Genomic DNA, 22,819 nt, shown 5'->3' on the forward strand with positions numbered 1-22,819 from the left:
GATGCATGCCAATATGCTAGCTTCAACACCGTGGGCTATTATGACAACGTTTTCAGAGGTACCTTGTCAAGTGCCTTTGAAATTCCAAATACAACACATCTACTGGCTCTGCTCTATCTATTCTGGTTAAGGAATCCTCTAATAATTTAGTCGGAAATGATTTCCCTTTCATGAAGCCATACTGACTTTACTTGATTGGGTTATGATTTTCCAAATGTTCTGCAATTCCTTCCTTAGTAATTTATTTCAATACTTTCCCAACAATAGATGTTAGGCTGACTGGCATATAGTTACGACTTATTTCGTCTCCCTTTTTTGAATAAATATGTAACGTTTGTAGTTTTCCAATCCCCTGGTACTTCTCCAATCCCCTGGTACTTCTCCAGAATCCAATGATTTTTGGAAAATTACAATCAAGGCATCCACAATCTCTGTAGCTACTTATTTTTTAGGATCCTAGAATGCAAGCCATCAGGGTGACAGCTTTTCTGCCTTTAACCCCATTTCACTTATTTGACTCAAACCTGTCCATTTGTTTTAGATTAAAATTCCTTATATTGAATAGTACAGAGCTGGCTAGGATCTCAGGTCTATTATTGACATCCGAGTACCTTCAGAATAGTGCAACAGAACATCATATTTCATTATAATACGCACTGCATCAAAAAATTATAATAACAAAAAGGTTACACATTTTAAATGTCCTCTGTGACATTTTTCAGAGTTCCTTTTCATTTCTGCTCACACTGGGGACCTAACCCGTTAGTAGCACATTATCTTTGATGCTTAGAATTAGTCCTTCACTTAATTCCTAATTTTCTAATGGTGTCCAATCCGAGTACCAAGCCAAGTTAAGTTTAACTCATCAGTCATGTCTGCATTAATTCTGAATAAAATCAGTTGGAATAGTTTAATTTTGCTTTTGAAGTCAATGAATGAGGTGTTATTCCTTGGGGAAAGCTATCAGCATCAATATTATATCGAGAAACTTGACGAAGGCCAGAAAAAGAGACAGAAACAATTCTATTCATTTAATTTCATGCAGGAAATGCCTGTTTTAACTCTTGGGGAAGGCTCAATTTCCTGCTGCTACCTATATTTCATGCATTTTAATATGTATCGATTTTATTTCTCCCTCGTACTGCTCTGACTGTTTTGTTGACAAAGATATAGGCATTATCAATACAGATTTTGCAATGGTATTAAATCTTTGCCACAGAAAGAATGTAATGTTTCATTTTTATGCTGGTATGAAGCCACTGTATCATATGATGAGGGCAGTGGAGCTGTTGTTTTGAGAGTGAGATCTGCTGTAATGGCAATGTATAATGCATGGGCCTTTCAGAATTCCAACTGATCATAGCCCTTCATTGCATGCAATTCACATTGATTTCTTATCAAATTTTCATCACATTTACAGATGAAAGGCACCATAAAACAATGCTGAGTGAACACACCAATGCACAAGAGTCAGGATATTCACCAAATATTAAACAGCTCAACCTCCTTTTGGTTATAAATGTTACTCAAGCCATTATGTATTTAACAGAATGTAAAGCTTTAGAAGCATGATCTATTAGTGTGGTTCTTGTTTTCTTTTAAAATATATTATTATAATAACCTTTTGGTATTTATCTACGAGCTAATATCACCCTGAGGCACTGTTTTTATTTATATAGTGCCCTGATTATTATTCAAATTCTAATTATCCCCCTCCCAGATTATTGAGCAGATTTTTGAGAGAGACAACATTGACTTGCACAGCCACTTTAGGTATTTTTATTGCATTCTCTTTCCTTAATGAGTAGAATCTGTGCAGTGCTTCCTTTGTTGTCAGCACTCTGCTCAATTTCTTCTTAATAGCAGCTGTACCATATATGCTGTTAGGAAAATTCAGACACACTCAAATTATCCAGAAATTTTCATTATCCACCAGGAGTCCGCTCTCTAGTAGTGCATTCCGCTAGGGTATACTTTCTTATTACCATTAAATGCTTCATTTCACTCTCTGTCTTTCTCAAAGTGCTTTCAAATGTTCCTTGTTAGCAAGCTTTCTCACTTGCAACTTCCTTTCACAAAGTTTTTTTCAGGTAAGAGTGAAGTTTGATAATATGTATATAAAACATATATTAGACCATAAGACCATAAGACATAGGAGTGGAAGTAAGGCCATTTGGCCCATCAAGTCCACTCCGCCATTTAAATCATGGCTGATGGGCATTTCACCTCCACTTCGCTGCACTCTCCCTGTAGCCCATGATTCCTTCTGAGATCAAGAATTTGTAGATCTCTGCCTTGAGGGAATCAAATGTCCTGGCCTCCACTGCACTCCGTGGCAATGAATTCCACAAGCCCACCACTCTGGCTGAAGAAATGTCATCTCATTTCAGTTTTAAATTTACCCTCTCTAATTCTGAGGTTGAGCCCACGGGTCCTAGTCTCCCCGCCTAACGGAAACAACTTCCTAGCATCCACCCCTTCTAAACCATACATTATCTTGTAAGTTTCTATTAGATCTCCCCTCAACCTTCTAAACTCTAATGAGTACAATCCCAGGATCCTTAGCCGTTCATCATACATTAAACCTACCATTCCAGGGATCATCGGTGTGAATCTCTGGTGGACACGCTCCAGCGCTAGTATGTCCTTCCTGAGGTGTGGGGCCCAAAATTGGACACAGTATTCTAAATGGGGCCTAACTAGAGATTTATAAAGCCTCAGAAGCACATCGCTGTTTTTATATTCCAACCCACTTGAGATAAACAACAACATTACATTCGCTTTCTTAATTACGGACTCTACCTGCAAGTTAACCTTGAGAGAATCCTAGACCAACACTCCCAGATCCCTTTGTACTTCTGCTTTGCGAATTTTCTCACCATTTAGAAAATAGTCCATGCCTGTACTCTTTTTTCCAAAGTGCAAAACCTCACATTGAATTTCATCAGCCATTTCCTGGACCACTCTCCTAAACTGTCTAAATCTTTCTGCAGCTTCCCCACCTCTTCAGTACTACCAGCCTGTCCACCTATCTTTGTATCATCGGCAAACTTCGCCAGAATTCCCCCAGTCCCTTCATCCAAATCATTGATGTATAAGGTGAACAGCTGCGGCCCCAACACTGAACACTGCGGGACACCACTCGTCACCGGTTGCCATTCCGAAAAAGAGCCTTTTATCTCAACTCTCTGCCTTCTGTCAGACAGCCAATCCTCAATCCAAGCCAGTAGCTCACTTCGAACACCATGGGCCCTCACCTTGCTTAGTAGCCTTCTCTGAGGCATCATATCAAAGGCCTTTTGGAAGTCTAGATAGATAACATCTACTGGGTTTCCCTGGTCTAACGTACTTGTTACCTCTTCAAAAAATTTTAACAGGTTTGTCAGGCACAACCTCCCCTTACTAAATCCGTGCTGACTTGTTCTAATCTGACCCTGCACTTCCAGGAATTTAGAAATCTCATCCTTAACAATGGATTCTCGAATTTTACCAACTATTGAGGTTAGGATAATCGGCCTATAATTTTCCATCCTTTGCCTTCCATATTTAGCAATGGCAGGTACAAATTATTATTACCAGTAATCTCTTATTAAACAAAAAGAATCAATTGTGACACATTGCACATTCCTGACCATTTACTCATTTGGAATTCCCTTCAAATTCTACGTCCTCACAGAACTGTTATAATTTTACCTGTTCCCAGTTTGCTACATTTATTGGCACATGTCAGAATATCAAATTTCTAGTTTTAAGCCTTTTTATGAATACTTCAAAAACTGGGGTGAGCAATTTGAACCAAACTTTCCAGGTCAAAATTTTACTGAATCAAGTGGAACACCAATTTCACACTCTGACCCATATTCCTCAATGATTTCGCTGGAGAGCAAAATTGGGCAGGGTATAAAATTAAGATCACATATTGTTCACTCAGTCTTCAAATTGTTGAAATTATTTTAAAATGTTCCTTCTTGGTGAGGTATGAAAACATCATTCCACCTGATACCAGGGTGTTTCATTAGTTAAAAGTACTAGCAGTGATTTTTTTTCAAATAAAATTTCTTCCCACCTCCATGACATTTATATATTCTGCTGTTCTTTCATACAATGATTAAATTTTTACATCAATTCTGTATTTTAAGTCTCTTCTGCACAAGGCCTGCCAGAGGAATTTGATTTGCAGTTTTTTATTAGTGTCTCAGTATCTTATGCAAAGATACAGAAGCGGAAAAGCAGAAAGTATGTAGATTGACAAACAAATATAAAATCTGGACAAAGGGAATTAGAATTTAAGTATGGTGCAAACAGAATCAGTTACACTAAGAAAGACTTTCAAAAACCTAATTTAATTTTGTCCCTGAGTAATGCCACAAGAGGTCATCTGGCTACTGACATATTCTGTTCGTAACACACCAGCCTGAGGAGCCAAGCTCATTATGACAACCTGAACATTGGACTGAAGGTCATATAGTGCTGGAGAAAACTTTAAAAACTAGACAGCTATATCCCAGAAACTATCACACTCTGAGTCTTTCATACTGGAACAATGTTGTCATTGGTACAGGGTAAATAGCACTTGTCTCTATAGGTAATGCCATCACAGTGCTACTGACTACTGCTGCATTTGGATTTTCACATTTGTAATCTTCCAGTCATTAACAAACTGATGTATAGCTAAAATATTCTGGATACAAACATGAATGCAGCGTAAGCTAATGTCACATAATTTCATGAGGAGTTATAAGTAATTATTTTGCTGCATAGAAGCCATGATTATTTGATTCCATAATTGCACAGTAATTTATTGTTGATGAGCAGCCGTTGTGAATTATTCCCTTAGACTTCAATATTTATGATTGTCTTTTCTTGAATTTTAGCCTGAAGGCTGCATGATTGCAAAAATCAACCTGCAGAATTTCAAACCTTACGAATGAACAGTAGAATAGGTAGTCCAACTGTTGATTTTGGATGCAATTGGATTTACTTGTTATGCCCATGGAGTCCACCTATCTTGGTAATGCTCACTACCCAGCCTCCTAGTTGAGCAATGGCCTATTGGTGAGAATACAGGAAAACCATTTGCAACCTGGATCTTTGCGAGAGTCTAGGGAGGTACCTCCAGAAGACAGCGAAAGAGGAAAATAAAATTGTGTGTGCATATATTGTACTATTTTATATAGGAGTCATAACTGTCAGATAACCTAAGATAATTGTGATAAAGAATTCAGATGCAACTTCTTTGTTCAAAGTGTAAAAGAGCTTTGCCTCCAATGTTTGCATGTGGAATTTACGGCCTTATGGAGGTGAATGCCTTAGATGCATTTAGGGCAGTTGGACTAGTGCATGAGGGAAAAGAAATAATTGAAAGATATGTTGACAGGATTATTTTAATTAGAATGGGATATGTAGAAATACTGACATGGACCTGCTGGGACAAAGGGCCTGTTTCTGTGCTGCAAATTTTATGTTCTATGTTAAGTCCCATATGTCTGAGTGTGTTCATTTTAAGGGCCACACTTGAAGCATATTTTTCCTTGTCCAGCTTGTGTTTAATTCAAGTAGCTGCAATTCTGCTAATTAGAGTGGATGGGTTTGGTTTGCTATCTTAAATGACCTTGGTCCTGGAAACTGCCAGCACCACAGTGTGTAGATATGTAAATAACAAATGCAAGATTGATTAAACTTGACACCAAGCCACGACACATGTAAATGATATGAGCAGACAATTGATATTACTGGAAATCTGTAAGTGTAAATACTCAGTGATGTAGAGCAGTCCATTTCCACCTTGACATGACAAAGAATTCTTGGTGGCATGAAGCACTATTTAATTGGCTTCTCTCTTTACAAAATTTTCAACTATCACAATAGTACCTTCCTCTCTCTTTTTTGATGATTTAACTGACAGTTCTTTTGTACGAATTAGTGAAATGCATCTATTCCTCATGGACCCGCTGAACAGATTCATTATTTATTTGTGTTTTATGTTGCAGGTGTCGAGGTGTCTCTTCAGAAAGTGCTGCCTGAAGCCTCGGAGACTTGCACACAGGAGTGTCTTGTCCTCGGTCACTCTGACAACTGCTGGATGCCCCCATCGCTGACCCAGTACCAGCAGCCTAATCCTCCCCTGCCGTCTATTGGATTTCAGCAGAGCTGGGGCAGAAATGGCAGGTCAGAGGGGAGGCATTCTCTGGGGAGAGCCAGCAACAAGGATGACAGTGACAAAAGCCAAGGCGGTGGCAGACAGCAATTGTACAGCAACTCGGAAAGACACTGCAGCAACGAGGATCCTGTGAAGGTCATTCCCCTGGCAAACTTTACGCCAAACCAGCAGGGCTCAGTGTCAGGTGACAGCTCTCCCTATGTCCGTGAGCACCAGCTTTAGAAAAGCACCTCAAGGCAACATTTGGGTGGTTTTGAAGCCAGGATGTATATAGTCACAGCTTTTAGTCCATGTAGAGCCCATACATCAAAATATACAAGACTGCAAACATCTGTATACATTTAGTAAGACAGGCCTTTCAGATAAGTTGTGTATAAAGCTGTATATTGGCAGCTTCTCTGTGTTGTTAAATACAATCACCGGAAATAAATGTTTGTGTTGTGGAATGACAAAAGTGGGTATATTTTTAGGATTGAATTTTGTGGACTACCATCCTGAAGTTCAGTGGCAAGCCAGAATCATCTCTTTCTTTCTGGAGTTAATGATGTCAGACACTAATCTGAAAATGCCAGCAAGAAAACAGACTGAATGAATACTATAGGTTTTGCTTTCACTGATCTTTTAAGCCAGTTTTACCCCTCTTGCTCCTGATCAGTGCCAAAAATCTGAAATTCCTTGGTACTTTGCAGTGCAAGGAGGCCATTTCTCAGTGGAGTGATAATTTATGTAAATCATTATTTATATATAAAAGAAACTGCAGAACACACCTGGTCTGCACTAGATGACTTTTTTAAGTTGTGTCACTGCCCCTCTGTTCAGGGAAAAGGAACAAACATTTGCAGTAGGAAAGCTAACACTGTTGAGTCTTATTAACTGCCCGATGATGAGCCTCCCTGAAACAGTGCACAACCTCACATTAAAGAGGCACTCCAACTTTGTAGAGTGCCAAGCAGATTTGAGAAACAAACAGCCCAGGCCTTTATGCTGTTGTACTGGGTGTTTTACACCTAAGTCACCTAATTCTTTATTCTTTACAAAGTGGGTTTTGTTTTTAACTTGAAAAGGATTGAATGCTGTTATGTGTGCAGCTCACATATTCCATATGTAGAGTAGTTTGAAGTCAATGTATTGAAACATGCAACATACATTTTATACATAAAGCTTATATACTTATAGTTAATTAGAAGTGATCTGATATACTATTTCTATATTGTATGTTTGATTCTGAATTAGACTAAACTACAGATTGCTCTTCTTAAAAAAATCTTATAGGACAATCTGCTGAAATCCTATAAATCCAAATCTTACCTATCACAAGATAATTTGTTCAATTCTATGGAGCATTACTGTGTCTTATAACTGAATACTCTAGGGTTATTTCAGCTATGCTAGATGAGAAAAGTGGACAGTGTTTGACACTGATCCTCCAGTTGTACCTGCAGATTTTACTGAAGAATTGAAGAACCACCTTCGCCACCCAGAAATTCAGATTTAATACCAAATGGCTTGCTACTATGTTGTGACGTAAAGGGAGAAGCCTTTTGTTTGTTATTATGTTATAATCAGGTAACATGCACAATTTCCAGACACTCTGGATAGATGACAATCTCAGAAAGCATTTAGCAAATTAAGGAAGACGAACATAAAGACTTTTTATGGAGTTCTGCTTCCGGATACTGTATGTAGAGTTAGCTAACTAGTCACTCAAAGCTATTAAAAAATGCATAAATCTGCTGTATGATTGCTTGTAAAACAATGAAAGTTGCTATGTATATTAGATGTGGGGGGTTTTGCACCATAAAACGGGGATTGTGGGAAAAGCTTATTGTGCTGTTTATGTGCTCAGAGGGTATAAGTAGCTTTGTAATTTGTCAAATGTTGTTTCACAGTAATCTGTTCAAATCACAGGCAGTTACAGTGTGCAAAAGAGCGTCACCTAATTAAACAGTTACTTTAATCACTGAATGATGGAAGAGCATTAAAATAAAATCAGTCTTGTTGAAAAAAATTTAAGTATTTCTTGGTAGTTCTGGTAGCTTTAGGATATGGGAATATTTGTTATTATTTGTGCAAAGCATTACAGTTGAAATTGCATGTTAACAGTAAACAATGTTAACCCTTCCAGAACTGACATTGCCTATGAATTTCCTGTAGATTAATAATAGTTTGCAGAATTTGTTTAGGGAAGGGGATAGAAAGAGAGTCATCAATGTTATTCACTGTGCTTTGTGTTGATCTGCAGATGTTTTACAAAATCCCATTACTGGTCTGGAAAATGCCAGTAAAACTTAGCACCAGGCTAGACTGAGGATCTTGATCACAAGAGGAAATTTGTTGGCTGCAATATAATTGTTCATGTTTTTGCCCTTATTCTTCTCATGTTATTTAAACTCCTTCTCTTTACACCCTCTCAAACCCTGGCAACAATGAGATTATAATGATGTTGCACACAAACCTCTCCCCAGTGAAATCATTCGGTTGAGTGTACACATCCAGGCTGATAAAATCTGTGTACCTAAACCAAGTTTGTTTTCTATTGATCCACTGTATTCTTGTCTGTGCTGTCACTTTTTAATGTGTCAAAGGGGATCAGGATTAGGGGTGGTTCAGTCTTACATAATGGAGCTTTTCCAGGGACTTACTCCAGACCAAGTGAAAACATTAGTTGCCATATAAATCTGTTGACATGTATAGAGAATGCTTATGCAGTGTGAGAGCAAGATTCGAGTAGGTAGAAGAAACTTAGGAATAGGTTATTCATTCTGAAGCCCATTTCATCATTTAGTTAAGCTAGAGATGACCTGTAACGTAATGTACACACCCTTGCTTCATAACACTTGACACAATTATCAAAAATTGATCAGTTTTGAAATTTTCAATCGACATAGCCTCAACACCTATTTGAGGGAGAAAATTCCAGGTCTTGTCTACCCTTTACATGAGGAAGTGCTCCCTGATATCAATATTGAATGCTCTAGCTCTAATTTTAATGTTGTGCCTCCCTTCCTATGGACTAGCCCACCAGCTGGAAGTTTCTCTCTAGGTAGCTTATCAAATTATTTAATCATTTTAAACACCTCAATCAAATTGTTACTTACTCTTTTATGCACACAAGAGAATGTTCCTCGGCTATGCAGCCTGTCCCCTTAATTTAACCTTATCAACTCCAATATCACTTTGGTGACTGAGCACTGCCTTCCTTCAAGGTTAGCTTCCTGAGGTACCATGCCCAAAGCTGGATGCAGTGCTCTACATGGGGATCAAGCAAAAAACTTTAGAAAGCCTTGACATCTTTTGTATTCGAGGCCCCTTGAAAGAAAGACTGACACACCTTCAGTATTTTTTTAAAATTAGTATTTGCATCTGTCCAAAAGAAAGGAGCGACTTCATTTTCTGCAGGGAGAGTTATGGTGCATTGAGGGGATAATAATCACATGCATTTGACTAGCATAACCAAATATATGCAGCAAGAACTGCAAAAGAAAAACAACATTGAACAAAAGTTGGCAATAATGTGCAGCACTATCAGATAATATGGGACGAAATGCGGCAATTAGTAGTGAACTAATGATCAAGGCAACTATTCCGGAATCCACAGTAGATGTCTCATATGCCTTAAAGGAGATACAAGTAGTGTGATTTCAGTCCTTTAAGGGTTGCTACTCTAAAATATTTGATTTGTACATTTTTAATTTAACAAAAAATGGTAGGTTTGCGAATTCATTGATTACTTGTGGACTGTCATTTAAATATTGTTTTAAAAATAGTCATGGCTTTTTACTGTCATCTTTCACTCTCTTGTTCAATATGTTTTGCAAAATAAATAATGTGACTCCATGGACATGTGTGTTGTGATTGATATTAAGTATGTAGTGCAGAAAACCTGAATTCATAAAGAGGAGAAGCTCTAATTGTTTGCTAAAAGATCATTTTTGTAAGTCTGGCCCTACAGGATTAACACAGGCAGGCGAGAGTGCTGGTTTAAGTCACTGAAATCGTTGGTTATGGTTAGACCATTTCAGTTCATTTCTGTATTGCAATTTGGTGGTAATCGCACGCAAAAGAGATACATACAGACTGTGCCCATTCAATAGCCATGGCTACCAATTAAACAATATGCAACATTACACTTTCTGACTGTAACCCATTGTAAAAATTTTAAAATTAGTCATTCTTTCAAGCGTTTTTTGTTTCAACATTCAATTGGAAAAGTTCTTTTATTTTTTACCCCGCATTTTGACAAAAATTATAGGATTAAAGTAAAACCAACCTTTAGAACAATACTTAAAATTGATATAATATCTTGCACCTAAATTTTGTGTTGATCTTACATTTTTAGGCTTTTAAACAAAATTTAATACAATGGCTGATAAAGTGAATTGTTAAACTCTCAGCATATAAAAAAAAGGCTATGTTATGATGCTATCATGATCACAAGATGATGACACCCTGGAGAAGGACCAATACTTTAAACCTTGTGCTGCATTGAAATGTTTATGGTTAGCATGGCATAAAAAAACACCTTTTAAATGGACCAGAGAATCCAGTTATAGCACTATCTTAGTAGTGCACACCATTCATGGTCTAGAGTATGACCCAACAACAACAAAGTGTTTATTTTTGGTTTCCTCTCAAAATGTGGAAGGCTTTCTTCCATAGCCAACATTACATGGTTTCTTCCTTCTCTTCAGCCATAGCATAATACCATCATTTTCTTCCTATCTTTCACTGCATCTGTCTTCTCAACATGATAACATCCACTGTTAGCTTCATGATAGAACTGTACCAATACCCTCAGGACTATGACAGGCACTTGCCAGAATATTGCAACATTTCTTTTTACCGTTCCTGCTTGTATCTAAACCATTCTGCCCCACCACTATGGCAGTGTGACATCCTGCGTTTCCTGAAGAGCATTGCTGGTCAAATCATTATTTATACCAGGATGTCAATTGTTTTCTCGAAGAAATTGTGGAGTCAGTCTGTTGAGTGTAGCATTATTCAATTCTACATTCTTATCCACAGTCCTGCAAAGCATTGCTTTGCTGTAAACTCTACAAAAGTCACATGGTGAGATCATTGCTTTGTTGTGAAATTATGGGACTACCCCTTGTTCCTCAATCACATTAAAGTGAAATTTAACATTGAGAAGCAGGAGATGATGAGCCCATTGTCAGTTATACAATTAGCCTGACTCTCCTTTTCATTTAAGGAAAATATGTCAGAGAATATGATCTAAGGTTAATCGTTGACTGCCCATTTGTGCCTCCACCAAAACTGAACTATCCTTTCTTTGAAACTACAGTTTTCATACTGAGCATTAGTTTGTACTTTTAGTTTATCCATTCCATAGCAACAAGATACAGAAATAATAAATGGGCCTGGGTGGGATGTTGTTTCAAGGGTTGGTTTGGACTTCTGATGGGCTGAGTGGCCTGCTTCCATATTCTAAGGATTCTGTGATTCTTTATGACTCTGCATGCACAGTAATCTGGTCAGCTCTTCACTGTTCCTGGAGATGGCATCATAGAAAAGTTGCAAAAGAACTAAACTAGACAGTCAACTCAATAATGCCTCAGCAGAATGTTAAGGATAGAATGAAAGAGAAACACTGAAATCCTTGTTCCTTTCATTTACTTCATGTAACCAGCAGAGAAAGGAAGAGGGATGCATTTCTTAACCTGAATGTTTGTGCGAGTTGAATAACCAGCATATAAACATGTGAAATAGCAACAATAAGATCACTGCCAAAATTTACTTTCGGCAACCACCTTTGATATGGCACTCATCAAACACTTTCAGGAGATCCAAGTATAGAACACGTACAACTACCTCTTTATCCACAGAGCATGTTGTTCCTTCAAAGAATTCCAATAAATTGTGAAACATGACTTTGTGTCATGAAACCATGCTGACTCTTCCCAATTACCTTAAGGCTCCTAAGGATTTTGATATCCAGAATTCCACCCATTCTAATAACTTTTGATTCTTCTGTCTAACAAGTATATATCTACCTCTACGTTAAAAAAAGTTAATTGACCCTGCTTCCACTGTCTTCTGAAACAGAGGGTTCTAAAGTTGTTTGAGCCTCAGAAAACAAAAAAAAATCATGTATCCAGAAGAGATGATCCCTAATTTCAAAACAGCTCCCCAAGGTTCTGGACTGACAACCAAGAGGAAATATCTCCTGTTTATCTTGAAAAGATTTGATCTTGTTCAAGATAATTTATTCTTCAAATTAGTCTCTCCTCAGCCTTCTAAATTCCAGTGGGAACATGCCCAGCCTATCCAACCTATCCTCATAAGTTAACCCACTCATTCAATGTATCAAATGAATAAATCCTCTGAATCGTCTCCAATGCATTTACATATTTTATTAAATAAAGAGATCAAAACTTTCCAAAATTTAGAGGTGTTGGCTCACCAAGACCCTGCACAATTGAAACACAACATTCTTATTTTAATAGAGATAGTAAGAACTGCCAATGCTGGACTCAGAGATAGCACAGTGTGGAGCCAATGGGCCGTTTCTGAAGAAGGATCCTGACCCAAATCGTCAGCTTTCCTGTTCTCTGATGCTGCCTGGCCTGCCGTGCTCCTCCAGCTCCACACTGTGTTATGCTTATTTTTATACCTCGTTCTTCTTGTAACAAAGGAAAGCATCCCATTAGCTGTCTTGATTAAATGCTGCACACTTTGTGTTTTTGGTGACCCATGCACTAAAATTACTCTGTACCTCGGAATTTTGCAGTCATTCTCCATTTCAGTAATGCACTGCCTTCTCATTCCTTCCATTTTTGCAACTTCATATTTTCCCATTAGACTCCATCTGCCAGATTTTTGTCCACTTTCTCAAGCTATCTATATCCTTCTGCAAGTTTTTTACGACTTCCTCAGAAATTGCTTTTCTACCTATCTTTGATAATGGGAACTGCAGACGCTGTAGAATCCAAGATAACAAAGTGTGGAGCTGGATGAACACAGCAGGCCAAGCAGCATCTCAGGAGCACAAAAGCTGACATTTCGGGCCTAGACCCTTCATCTTGGTGTTATTTGGGAATTTGGCTACAATGCTTTCACTCCCCACAACTCAGTAATTGAAATAATTTTTAAATGTTTGGGGCACAGCACAGACTCCTGTGAAACTTCACATCACATCCTGCTGATCAAACAAAAAGAAAACACGTTTATACATCATCTGTTTTCTGTCAGACAATCAACTTTCCATTCATGCTGATGTGTTTCCCATAAACCACGAGCCTTTATTTTCTGAAATAGCCTCTAAAATGGCACCTTATCAAAGGTTTTTTGCTAATCTGATTACAGTATGCATACAGACACACTTTTATCCATATAACATGCTGTTCCTGTCTCTTCCTGGGTATCCTTAAGGTTTCTGTTTGCACAGTTGTAATCTCTTTATTGATTGATTCTATCATCTTGCCTACAACAGATACCAAGCTAACTAGACTTTGTATTCCTGTTTTCTGTCTCCCTTCCTTCTTGAATAGGGGGGTTACATTTGATACTTTGCAGTCAGTTGTAACCTTCATTGAATCAAAGGAACTTTGGAAAATTAAAATCTACCAGCTCATTAGCCACTATTTTTAAGACCATAGATGAACTCCATTTAGAGTTGCAGTTCTATTTGTTTTCTCAATACTTTGTCCTTCATGATTGCAACTTTGCTAAGTTCCTATCTACCTTACACCTCCTGGTTTACAGCTGTTCCTATATTTTTAATACCCTCTGAATTTAAGGCTGAAGCAAAATATTACTTCGGTTCAACCACCATTTCCTTATCTACTTTGAGCTACCCATTCTCACTCCCTCCAGCAACAAATGTTTTGTAGGCTTAAATAGAGGATTGTTCATTCACAAGTTTACCCCAAAAATCTAACATAGTTAGATTGTCAGCACTCACCCACTTTATCACACTCCTGAAGAAATTGAAGCTAAGGGATAGTAATGCATTTTTACAGACTACAAGTGAAAGAACAATTCGTAACTCATATGATTGATTCATCATGAAAAATACACATGCGGGGCTGGTGAAGTAAAGGTACTCACACTTAGGTATGAATTCAATAGCCAGAATCAAAAGTCAAAATCATTGAGTTATTCTCTCATGTTGTGCAATGGTGTTTTACTGCTAAAAGGGACAGATATCACATCAGTCTAGCAACTCAGGAATCCAGGAGTTTCTCCATTTCATCAAGAGCAGTAGAATTTTATCCACCAGAATCTGCAATCTCATGGCCTAACATCTCCTTTATTCTTTCTTTACCACCCAGCTAGGGAATCGACTCCAGTTCATGAAGAGTGCCAGTGAGAATGTCAGTAGCAGCGAAAAACTTACCTAACATTAACGTGCCAATCTGGTGAAGCTAAAACACAACATACATGCATGCTATTATCTGGAAGTAGTGCGTGATTGAGCTAAGGAATCACACAAACAGTGGATCGGAACAAAGTTTTATACGCAGACCACAACCCATCATGAATAATTGTGGACAAATAAAGAACAAAATGGAAGATGAAGCTCCAAAAATACCCTCATTCTCATTGATGTGTGAGTCAAACATGTCCATTCAGAACACCGGGCTGATGCATTTTCAGCCACCTACAGCCAGAAGTGCTAAGTGCATGTTCCATTGGACCACCTCAAGCTCCCAAATATGGGATGCAAGTCTGCAGCTAATTTAATTTGCTTCACATGATATCAAGAGAAGCTGAAGGTACTAGATACCAATAAGGTTATGGGCACAGACAACATCCCGGCATTAACTCATGATCTAGCTGCAGACCAAGCAGCTTTAGTATAACTGCAGCACCGGCATTTATATGACAAGATGAAAAATTACTCAGGATTGTCCTGTCTACCAGAACCAACAATAGGGAAAAACTTGCATTGGTAGGATTTTCATGCCCAACAAACATCTCAAATACTTAATATCTTATAACTAATAATGCACTTTTGCAACATTGCAGTAGTAGTATGTGGGAAGCTCGGCAAGCATTTTGCAGCCACCAAACTGCAATAAGCAGCGACATGATCATGACCAGATTATCTGTTTCTGTGATGTCATTTGAGGGCCAATTATATCAGGTGTAACTCCCTTCCTCTTCTTTGACGCAATTTCATGGGATTGATCAAACCCAACAGAAATTGGGGCCTTGGTTTAAGATTTGACCTAAAAGGCCATACCTGATTTTTATTTCCGAGATATGGAGTGAGACTTAAATCTCAAAATTTGTATTTCAATGCTGAAAGGGCATGAACAGAGCTATGGCTTACAAATCTGATTACTGCCCAATCAGTCTATTCTCAACCATCTGCAAAGTGATGGGAGATGGTAGACAATGTCGTCCAGCGGTATTTGATGAGCAATAATCTACTTCTTGCTGTCAATTTGCGTTCTTCCAGGGAATTCAATTCCAGTCCACATTAGACATTTAGTCTAAATGTGGGCAACAGTCCTCACTTCCAGTGCCGATTTAAGATTGAGTGCCCTGACATCAAGATTACGTTTGATCTAGTGTTACATTAAGGACCAATGGCAGCATATAATTTAAAATAGTTCACTGATGATTGCTTATATGCTAGCATAACTTGTCACTTCTTAGACACTGAAGCAGTCTGTATCCATGTGCAACAAGACCTGGAGATCATCTAGGCTTTGGCTGATGCGTGCCAAATAACATATGTACCGCACAAATGCCAAGCAAGGATCATCTCCAACAAGTGTGAATCTAACTCTCTCCCCTTGAGATAGAAATTCTCAGTAGCAGCAGTGTGCACTGCACCACCTCATCAAGGTTTCTTCTTCCTTCCAAATCCATGACTGCAACCATTTCAAAGGACAAAGTTATCAGATGCATAAGAACACTACAATCTGCACATTCTACTATAAGTCATACACCATCTTAACTTGGAAATGTATCACCATTCCTTCAATGAAATTGAACATAAATCCTGGAACACTCCCCTTAATAGCACTGTGGATGCCTGTACGAAAAATGGGCTGCAATGGTTCAAGAAGGTGAACCACTAATTGGAGCCAGCTTAACAATATGACCAGCTAAGTTCTTGTTGGTTGATTGCAGGTTTGAGAGGATAAATGGCCCGTCTTGCTCCTATTTATTAATTATGATGTTCTTGTAATGAAGGAGAAGGTGGCCACCGATTAAAGTCATCTCACTGTTTTTTTTTATTCGAGATATATCATTTCAGCTGCTGGTTTTGCTACAGGAATTCCTCGGAATCGGTATTTTGAGTCAACTCATTCCAATGTGACACACTTCTAGAACAATTGGGATTGGGACTCAGAACTTCTGGTTCAGAAGAAAAGTTGCTGCTACTGTGCCACATCAGCCCTCAGAATTCCTCATAGGAAACACTTCTAGTGCTTCAACACTTCCCAAAACAGTGTATATATGTTCCTAAATAATGCGTTCAGAAATATTATTGCAAACTTCTGCAGCAGGTGGGACTTGAACCTAGGTCTCCTGACTCCGAGATAGGAATGCTACCCCTGTGCCACAAAATCCCTCTTCAGAATTTTTCAGATTCATGTCCTTGGCCTAACCATCTTCAGTTGCTTCAAAAATGACCTTCCTTCCAGAAGACGAGAAGTAGGTATATTTGTTGACCATTGCACAATATTCAGTGCAATCTGTGACTCCTTAAGCATTGTAGTAGTCTGTGCCCACATGGAACAATACCTGGACAATATTTGGGTTTGGTGATAATAATTTTTGATTTGCTAAGTCACATTTGCAGGTGCTGAGCAATGACCATTAACATTAAGAAAGGATCTAGCCATCTTCTCTTGACCTTCAAGGGCATTTTAATTCTCCACCATCAATGTTCTGGGGTTTACTATTGCTCAGACTCTTACTATGGATACAAGAACAGATAAGAAGCTAGAGATTCTTTAGTGAGTAAATCATCTCCTGTCTACTCAAACCCTATATACACTCACCAATACGTAAGCCAGGAGTGCGGTCTGCTTGAATACATTTCCAAGAACTCTCAAGAAGCAAGGTATCATATTGGACAAACCAGCCTGTTTCATTGACACCCCTATCTACCACCTACAACAGTCGTTCCCTCTACCAATGATACACAATATCAACTTTGAATACCATCTTTAAGATGTGCTGCAGCAACTTTTCTCCTTTAACGTTCAAGCCTCCTTCATCAGTGCCTTTTGAACTTGGAGCCTTTCCTACCTCGAAGGATGAGGGCGGCAGTTACTATATCCAAAAGCATCTGTTCAGGCCATAAGCAATCCTGACTTATATCACATTGCTGTACCATCTCAATCACCAACTCAAAAATCTGGATCATCTGCAGTAACATCACTGTAGGTATAACCACATTGCATTTACTGCACCCATTCAATAAGTTAGTTAACAGACATCTTCGCATGAGCAATCAGGATTGGGCAAAAAAAACACATTCCATGATCAAATGAAAAAAATCTATTAAAAAAATTGTCAGGCAATCTTAAAATATTGATCTGGCGGCACAAATTTATTTTGAAGGGCTTTCAAGAAGAGTATAAATGATTAAATGACATGGAGAATGTGAATCCATAAAATTGCTTCAAGCTATTTCAAGAAAAGGGGAAGAACAGTCCAATTATATTAAGTCAAGTAAATATAAAAACAATCTTCAAAAATAAAATTTGAAATAAGTTAATACTTAGCGAGTTCATAATCTAATTAAATGCTGAGCTGCATGAATTGGTATACTGGAGGGATGCACTTGATAAATTAATGCCTTGTACTTGTCCTTGTTTTTCCCTTCTATTAATTATAGCTTTCCTACAAAACATGAGGAAGTAATTGCTTTATAGTTCTACTGTCTGATCCCATGGTACCATTGTTCCCCATGCAGTCTCTCAACATTGTTATCTTGTCAGACCACACATTAACTATCCTGATTTGGTTACTAAGATATAAAGGAAAATTGCATAACAAAAGTACATCAGTCCAATCTTTAGGGCATAATTTTCCACCTTTACAATTAAATGTATGAGTGGATTTGTTTAGGAGCAAATAACACACCGCTCCCACTGCCAATTAAAAGCAGAGTGCTGCAAATCTCGGATATCTGAAATTAAAAAAAACAACAAAACTGCTAGGGAAACTCAGCAGATCTGGCAGCATCTGTGGAGAGAGACACAGGGGTTAACATTTCGAGTCCAGTGACTGAGCAAGTTTCAAGGAAGTGTGGTTGAACCTGAAACGTTAACCCAGTTTCTTTCTCCACAGATCTGCCTGATATGCTGGGTTTCTCCAATTATTTCCCCTCCCCGGGAAGAGAAAATTCTGCTTAGTGTTAGATGATTGAGCTACAAAGATTTGCTAGAGATTTGTGGGCTAATTAATCTTAAAGATTTCTTAGATTTTGGTTTCTTAGATTTAGATATTATTGTCATGTGTACTCAAATACAGTGACGTCGGAATATAGCAAAAAGTGTACAAAGTCGCTACTCACCGGCACCATCTTAGTACTCAAAAGACAGGATTGAAAACAGAAGCACAAATAAAAGAACGGAGAGACAATCTTCTTGAGGTCTTTAAAGTGGTAAGGACTGTGTTCTTCTTCAGTTCTAACTCATTGGACTCATGGTATCCACCAAAGTTAGAGGAAAGAGGTAGGTTCTAAATTGACTCAGCTTGAGCAGGGACTGAATCTCATGCTGAGCAGCAGCCATCTCCAGTCAACTCAGCCAAACATTCCTCAGGTCCCCAACAAGACTTCCTGTAGTAACATAGACTTTTATATGCATGTTGTAGTTTGGATCTGTGAACAATGATGATGGCGGCTCCAACCAATCCAGCTAATGGCTGACCAGAAATCACTCCCACTTTTACTGCTGGCTTTTGGCCTAAGTTGAAAGCATTTACAGCTTGATAGATAGCCTGCTTGTTTATGTTATGGATGTATCTGCCTTTGCTGTTGTCATGACAATGGATCAGAGCCCCAAAGTACCTTCAGGCATTTATTTTTTCATTGCTAACTTCAAAAACATGCTGCTTTAAAATGAGGACTGCTCCAGAAAACCTACATTTCCTGACAATCAGCCAAAGCCAAACATGAAACCCACATAATTTTCCACATGTAATTTATTAGGAAAACTTCACACAGATTGGTCTACAATTTCTTTTGACAATAGAGATATGGGAGGGCTGATGATTCCACTGCACAAAGCAAGCCATCCATCTATTGTAGGTAATGTATCAAACTGGAGATATATTTTGTGTCATTCCCTTTGAAGAATAAACAAAGTCAGGAATTACAAAGCCAGTTTCAACTCTACTGAAACGAGCGAGAGACACTGAATGCTTTCATGTGTACCATCTTGGATTCAAGCATTAATGTGCTGTGACAGTCACACTTGAAGAACCCTAGTCATCCATGTGTTTCAAATAAAGGAAGACCCTCTCTTGTTCCACCTACTACAAACCAGCTAACAAAGAATCAAGACAACAAAAGGTTTCTCACTCACCCTGAATGCTGGAATTTAATCATGTTAATAGGCATCAGAAGTATAAAATCTTGACTGGTCTGCAAAACTAAGGGCCATGACGCCAAATATTCACCTACAGATGTCAACACTACTGGAATCTTCCACTGCAATGGCTGAATACCCAACTATCCACTCTTCATAAACACGTTAGAGACTGATCTACTGTTCTGATTTTTTTTACATTTAGCCTTTTAGCTTCACCTCTTATTTCTAATCTCTGTGTGTGCTGTATTACAATTTCTACTCGTGGAAAGTAACTAATGAACACACTCTTATTTAAGTTGGCTCCTTTTAAAAATGATAGGTCAGTTGAGCTGAGGGAAAAGTCCACAAGAATATCTTTTTAAGTTAACTTTGTTGGAACCAACTGAAGAAGTGAGTGAATAAAGAAGGGGAATTAGTTCATCCTTCCTCACTCCAGAATTTAACAGGTTGGAGAATTCTATCTGGAACTGTAATGAATTACAAGGGTTTGGTATTAAACCATCAAGACCGGGCGAGGGATCTGAATCCTGAGCTTTCAGCTCAGACGACAGAATAGTTATAAGGTTGACAATATGGAGACTTTTAGAAATCAGAAAGGGCTGACCAAAAATGTTGCTAAAAGGTAGGTGTATAGAATAAAGAGTAAACTAGAAGGAAATATAAAACAGATTGTAAGCAGTTATATTTTCAAAAGGAGTGTAGCCAAAGTAAATGTTCATCCCATCGAGGCAAAGTCAAAAAACATTCTCATGGGGAATGCAGAAATTATAAAGATGTTGTATAAATATTTTGTATCTGACTTCACAGTTGAAGACTTCAATTACATAACAGAGATAATAAATGCACTCATGTTGATTTTCAAAAATTCCCTAGATTTTAGAATTGTCATAATATAAATTTACAATTATAACACTGCAGTTCACAAAATGAAAGTAAGGGAGAAAAGGAAGTACAAGCCAATGGTCTAACATCAGTTATCATGAAGTTAAGGAATCTATTATTCAAGAAGTTTTAACAGTGCATTTAATAATTCAAAGTATGATCAGACAGTGTCAACATGGTTTGCCAAATGACAAACCATGTTTTACAAATATATTAGAGTTTTGTTTTGACAATGCAACTAGGAAGGGGGGTGGTAAAGGGGTGTCATCAGGTGCAGCATGCTTGAATTTGCAAGAGGCATTCAAGAAGGTGTCATGCAAAATGAAGGTTTGTGGAGTTGGCAGTAGTTCGAATATTATAGATTAGGGCAAGCAAGATATTTTTAAGCTGGCAGACCCTACCTAGTGGTCTGATGGAACGATAAGTGTTGGGATCTCAGCTATTTACAATAAATATTAAAGGTTTATACTCAGAAACCAAGAGTAATTCATTCTAGGTTGGTAATAATGCAAAGGCACGTGGGAATGTAAATTGTGAGGAAGGTACTATGAAGCTGCAAAGTGGTGTGGAGCAATTAAGTGAGCAACAAGATGGGAGAGGAAGTGAAATGTGAGGACCTGTGAACATATTTACTTTGGCATCAAAGGTGAAGTTACTATAGCCCTACTGGACCAGAAGGCTGCTTTCACATTAAACAGAGTCAACAGCTCATGATTTAGCCTTAGGGTAAAAACACCTCAGGTGGTTAGGGCAGGGGCATAGAAGTTGAGAAGGAGAGTCCTTCACAGTAATTTCAGCCAGTATTGGAACTGAGCCAATGTTATTAGTGTCACTCTATATCAAAGAACAGCCATCCAGCCAACTGAGCTAACGAGCTCTCTACATTGCCAATAGGAATGGAGGAACAACATTTTCTTAAAGCCTTGCAACTTTTATGTGTTGATTTTCAGAGGCTTGGATGTACAAAAACAAAATACTGTGGATGGTGGAAAGTTGAAATAAACCAAAAAAGCAGGAGAGAGTTAACAGGTCCAGCAGAATCTGTGGACAGAGAAACAAAATAAACATTTCAGATCATGACCATCCATCAGAAATTAGACCTACTTGTACATGGCAGACAGAAGTTTAGGATTAAGAGCAGCAATTAGGAAGGTGGACTCGCATGTTGGTCTTTATTTTGAATGTATTGTAGTACAACAATAAGAAAGTCTTGCTGCAATTATGGAAAAAAATGATAAGTTTGAATCTGGAATACAGTGTGTAATTTTCCATCTCTAAAGAAGGGTGTATTCTTTTGGAAGCAGTACATCGCAAAATTTATTTTTAGGTTGAAAAGCTAGATATTAAATGAGTGAAGGGGGATCCATTGAAACATACACAACTCAGAAAGTGTTGGACAGTGTACAGACTAAGACGGTGTTTCTCCTAGCTTGGGAATCTAGAACACTGGGGCACAGCCCCAAGAAAAGAAATACGACATTTAGCACAGATGAGAATAAATGTCTTCACACAGAGGATTGTAAACCCTTCGAACTATCAATGTAACAGGGTTATGTCCCTTTCATCATTGTGTATATTCAAGGCTAAGGCTGGCAGTTGTGTTTTCGGTCTCTCAGTTTGGAGATGCCAAGCAAGTGAAAGATCAGTGATAAATGCTGGAGCACATTCAAGGAACAATCTGGTAAACTTTTTTTTATTCTTTAATGGGAGCTGGGCATTACTGGCTAGGCCAGCATTTATTATCCATCCACAATCACCTTTGAGAAGATGAGACAACTTCTTGAACAATTTCAGTCCTTTCACAATCCTCCTATTTATTACATATTTACGCCTTTAATATTTCTAGTTGAATCATGTGATTTCTTTTCTAATACTATATTTGAGGGAGTGCTCAAGTGTTGAAGTTGACCTCTCAATGGATAAGAAACTAAATGCTGATTAGTATCAACCCCACCAGCCCATTCTATTACGCCTATTTGACAGCATTGTGGTAATTTCAATGAACTAGTATTCCAGACATTACAGGTTAAGTTTTGAGGCACTGGCAGCTGGTGGAACTTAAATTCAATTAATAAAATCTGCAGTGGTAACCATAAAATGATAATTAATTGTCAAATAAACCCAACGTGTTCACTAACAACCTTCGGGAAAGGAATGTGCCATCTTTATCCAGACTGGCCTAAGGAAACAAATGCTGCCTTTGTCAGTGATAACACGCATCCCATGAAATGATTCTAAAAATTATCAT

General features: G+C 38.1%; 1 protein-coding gene across 3 annotated transcripts in view; it reads left to right on the forward strand.

The window, feature by feature from the left end:
- pcdh11 (protocadherin 11) overlaps nucleotides 1-9,987 on the forward strand; it is a 689,460-nt gene extending 679,473 nt beyond the window's left edge. For all 3 annotated transcript variants that reach the window (XM_048544562.2, XM_048544563.2, XM_048544564.2), the window contains one exon: nucleotides 5,991-9,987. In XM_048544562.2, the coding sequence (XP_048400519.2) occupies nucleotides 5,991-6,382 (392 nt within the window). In that variant the 3' untranslated portion in view covers nucleotides 6,383-9,987. The remainder of the gene's footprint in view (nucleotides 1-5,990) is intronic.
- The last annotated feature ends 12,832 nt before the right edge of the window (nucleotides 9,988-22,819 follow it).

Source organism: Stegostoma tigrinum, chromosome 15 (genome assembly GCF_030684315.1).
Source record: "Stegostoma tigrinum isolate sSteTig4 chromosome 15, sSteTig4.hap1, whole genome shotgun sequence".
Lineage (NCBI taxonomy): Eukaryota > Metazoa > Chordata > Chondrichthyes > Orectolobiformes > Stegostomatidae > Stegostoma > Stegostoma tigrinum.